Raw genomic sequence first — 3,394 nt, 5'->3', positions numbered from 1 at the left:
CCACTACTGCGGCTCTCCGCGTGTCTGCATGGGCCGCCACGGCTCTGCCGCCGCTCCGTAACCCTGCTATTGCAGGCAGCCAAGACCTCGGAAGCTTGTACCCGTCCTCTCTATTCATGTTGGCGGGTCTTTTGGCTATTTCTATCGCCTCTCTAATCTTTCTTTTGAAAGTGAGTGGCTGTTTCGCCAGGACGCGGGCTTCTTGAAAAAATATTGGTTTCCCGCACTCGTCTCGGTGTTCCGCCACTGCTGACTTAGTGTGTTGTTTCAGGCGGATATATCTTTCATGTTCCGAGAGCCTTGTGCTAATCGGACGTCCCGTCTCACCTATGTAGACTAATCCACACGCACAACCAGTTTCATACACGCCAGCTGTGTGTAGTTTGTCAACTGCATCCTTGGTAGAACCGAGCATGACTGATATTTTGTTTCTGCTTCGGAAAATTGGTTTGATGTCGGCTTTTCGTAGAATTTTGCCAATACGTTCGGTGACCCCTTGTACATATGGCAACTCAGCAATGCCCTGTGCCTCCTTCTCCTCTTCCCTATTAGTCTTCTCCCTTGTCGACATGGTGCTGTCTATCATCTGCTTCCCATAGCCATTAGTTCCGAAGATGGACCTGAGGCGTTCACGTTCTGTCTTCAGATGTTCTTCGTCGCTTATCCTGTACGCTCTCTTCGTTAGCGTGTGCAGGGCGGACTTCTTCTGCGTGGGGTGATGGTGGGAGGAGGCGTGAAGGTACCTGTCCGTATTGGTTGGTTTCCTGTACACTTTGTGGCCAAGTTTACCATCAGGTTTTCGATAAACTTCCACGTCGAGAAAAGGCAGCACCCCATTCTTCTCTGTTTCCATTGTAAACTGAATTTTCCTATGCTGTTGGTTAAGGTGCTTGTGGAAGTTCTTTAACTCCTCTTCTCCGTGGGGCCAGATGACGAAAGTATCATCGACATAGCGAAGCCAACAATTTGGGCGTAATGGTGCGGACTGGAGGGCTGTTTCCTCAAATGCCTCCATGAAAATTTCTGCTGCGATAGGCGATAGGGATGAGCCCATAGCTACACCTTCAGTTTGTTCATAAAATTGACCTCTCCACTTGAAATAGGTGGTCGTCAGACAGTGGCGCACAAGCTCACATATATCAGGTGCCACGCGTTCTTCTAAGATGTTCACAGTATCTGACACTGGGACATTCGTGAATAGGGATTTGACGTCGAAACTAACCATCAGATCTTAGTCCGTAACACGCATTTCCTTTAGGAGGGACACGAAGTGAGTGGAATCCTTAACGTAGGACTCGGTTTGGTGCACTAGGTGTCGAAGCCTAGGTGCCAGTTCTTTCGCTAGGTAGTAGGTCGGCGAATTTATAGTTTACTATGGGCCTTAAGGGGAAGTCGGTTTTGTGTACCTTCGGTACACCATATATCCTTGGTGCCTGTGTCACTTGCGGGATGAATCTTCTGGCCTTGTCGAAGTTGATTCTAGAGTGCTTAAGCAGTGCCTGCGTCTTTTTGATTACCTTGGCCGTCGGATCTCCCTGAAGTTTCTTCTAGATAGGTTCTGCGAGAATATCTTCCATTCGTTTGTTGTAATCAGTTGTGTCCAAGACTACAGTGGCGCTGCCCTTACCTGCCTGTACCACTACTAAGTGGGGGTTGTCCCTGAGTTCCTTGATGGCATGGTATTCCTCATCGTTGATGTTTTTCTTCGGTGGCTTTGCTTTATTCAGAACTCTGACCGTTTCCTGCCGGATCTTCTCCGCCTCGGCCTGTGGCAGATGACGTACCGAAGCCTCTACGGATTCTATGATATCTTCTTTTGGAACTCGCTTAGGTGCGACTGCGAAATTCATCCCCTTGGCCAGAATTGTTGTGGTTGCTTCGCTCAAGGTGTGGCTGGAGAGGTTGACCACTGTCCGTCGCCTGTCCAGCGTGAATGTTTCGTCCATGGCTTTCTGTTGTAGTTTGTCGTACTTTCTCATCTGGTGGTTAGTAATACTATTGCTGGTCCTTGATGCTTGCTGAAAGGTTAACCTGTCGACTTTATCCCAGTCTTCCATCTGAAGGTTTCCGGCCAGAAATAGGTGCAGATCACACAAATTCCTGTTGTGAGCATCGAGACTTATGCGGATGTGGCGGATCCTTTCCCGTAGCAATGCTTTACTGGCTTTAACACAGAAATTCCTCGCCTTGTTCGTTTTTATGTGAGACGTCAACCGCAAAGAATACGGCACAACACTCGTGTCTCTGCATCTCTTCAAAAAAGCAAGGTCATTCAGCAGTTTACATCTTTTTAAACGCAGTGCTTCTAACTTCTTGATGTTTCTGTGGATTTCCTGCCCATACAGGTTGTTTAAATGTAAGCGTAGGCTTCCGCGGCCGTTGTCTTCTTCAATAAAATTCTTCATGGTATCAGACCGCATCGTCATAATTTAAAATGCGCCAACGTTTCGGCCAGCGTTGCAGCTAGCCTTCATCAGGGCATTACGTTAACTGCTAAATGAACACACTTGATTCCTTAAATAGCTGCACGAGAAAACCGTGTCGTTACTTGATTGGCTGTAAAAGGAGGAGGAGGAGGGGTGAAAGGTATGCTTTATTGGTGTTTCCTTTATTATCTGTCATTGGCTGAAATAGCTGTTTTCTATTGGTCTTTATATTAATCCACCCCATTGGAGGAAACGGACGAATAGCGAATAGGTGATGGCTGTGACGTCACACTGTTTCCATGCTGTCCAGAAGCCGGCTGTGGCGTGCCATTGCTTTGTGTGCTCGCGACCACTACTGCGGCTCTCCGCGCGTCTGCATGGGCCGCCACTGCTCTGCCGCCGCTCCGTAACCCTGCTATTGCAGGCAGCCAAGACCTCGGAAGCTTGTACCCGTCCTCTCTATTCATGTTGGCGGGTCTTTTGGCTATTTCTATCGCCTCTCTAATCTTTCTTTTGAAAGTGAGTGGCTGTTTCGCCAGGACGCAAGCTTCTTGAAAAAATATTGGTTTCCCGCACTCGTCTCGGTGTTCCGCCACTGCTGACTTAGTGTGTTGTTTCAGGCGGATATATCTTTCATGTTCCGAGAGCCTTGTGCTAATCGGACGTCCCGTCTCACCTATGTAGACTAATCCACACGCACAACCAGTCTCATACACGCCAGCTGTGTGTAGTTTGTCAACTGCATCCTTGGTAGAACCGAGCATGTCTGATATTTTGTTTCTGCTTCGGAAAATTGGTTTGATGTCGGCTTTTCGTAGAATTTTGCCAATACGTTCGGTGACCCCTTGTACATATGGTAACACAGCAATGCTTTGTGCCTCCTTCTCCTCTTCCCTATTAGTCTTCTCCCTTGTCGACATGGTGCTGTCTATCATCTGCTTCCCATAGCCATTAGTTCCGAAGATGGA

General features: G+C 48.1%; 1 protein-coding gene across 1 annotated transcript; it reads right to left on the bottom strand.

The window, feature by feature from the left end:
* Window positions 1–1,547: 1,547 nt before the first annotated feature.
* Window positions 1,548–1,979, bottom strand: LOC124613612. The gene has a single exon (XM_047142327.1). The coding sequence runs from the start codon at window positions 1,977–1,979 to the stop codon at window positions 1,548–1,550; it is 432 nt and encodes a 143-aa protein (XP_046998283.1).
* Between the last annotated feature and the right edge of the window lie 1,415 nt (window positions 1,980–3,394).

This window comes from Schistocerca americana, chromosome 4 (genome assembly GCF_021461395.2).
Source record: "Schistocerca americana isolate TAMUIC-IGC-003095 chromosome 4, iqSchAmer2.1, whole genome shotgun sequence".
Classification (NCBI taxonomy): domain Eukaryota; kingdom Metazoa; phylum Arthropoda; class Insecta; order Orthoptera; family Acrididae; genus Schistocerca; species Schistocerca americana.
This window is presented reverse-complemented; position numbering and strand designations above follow the sequence as displayed.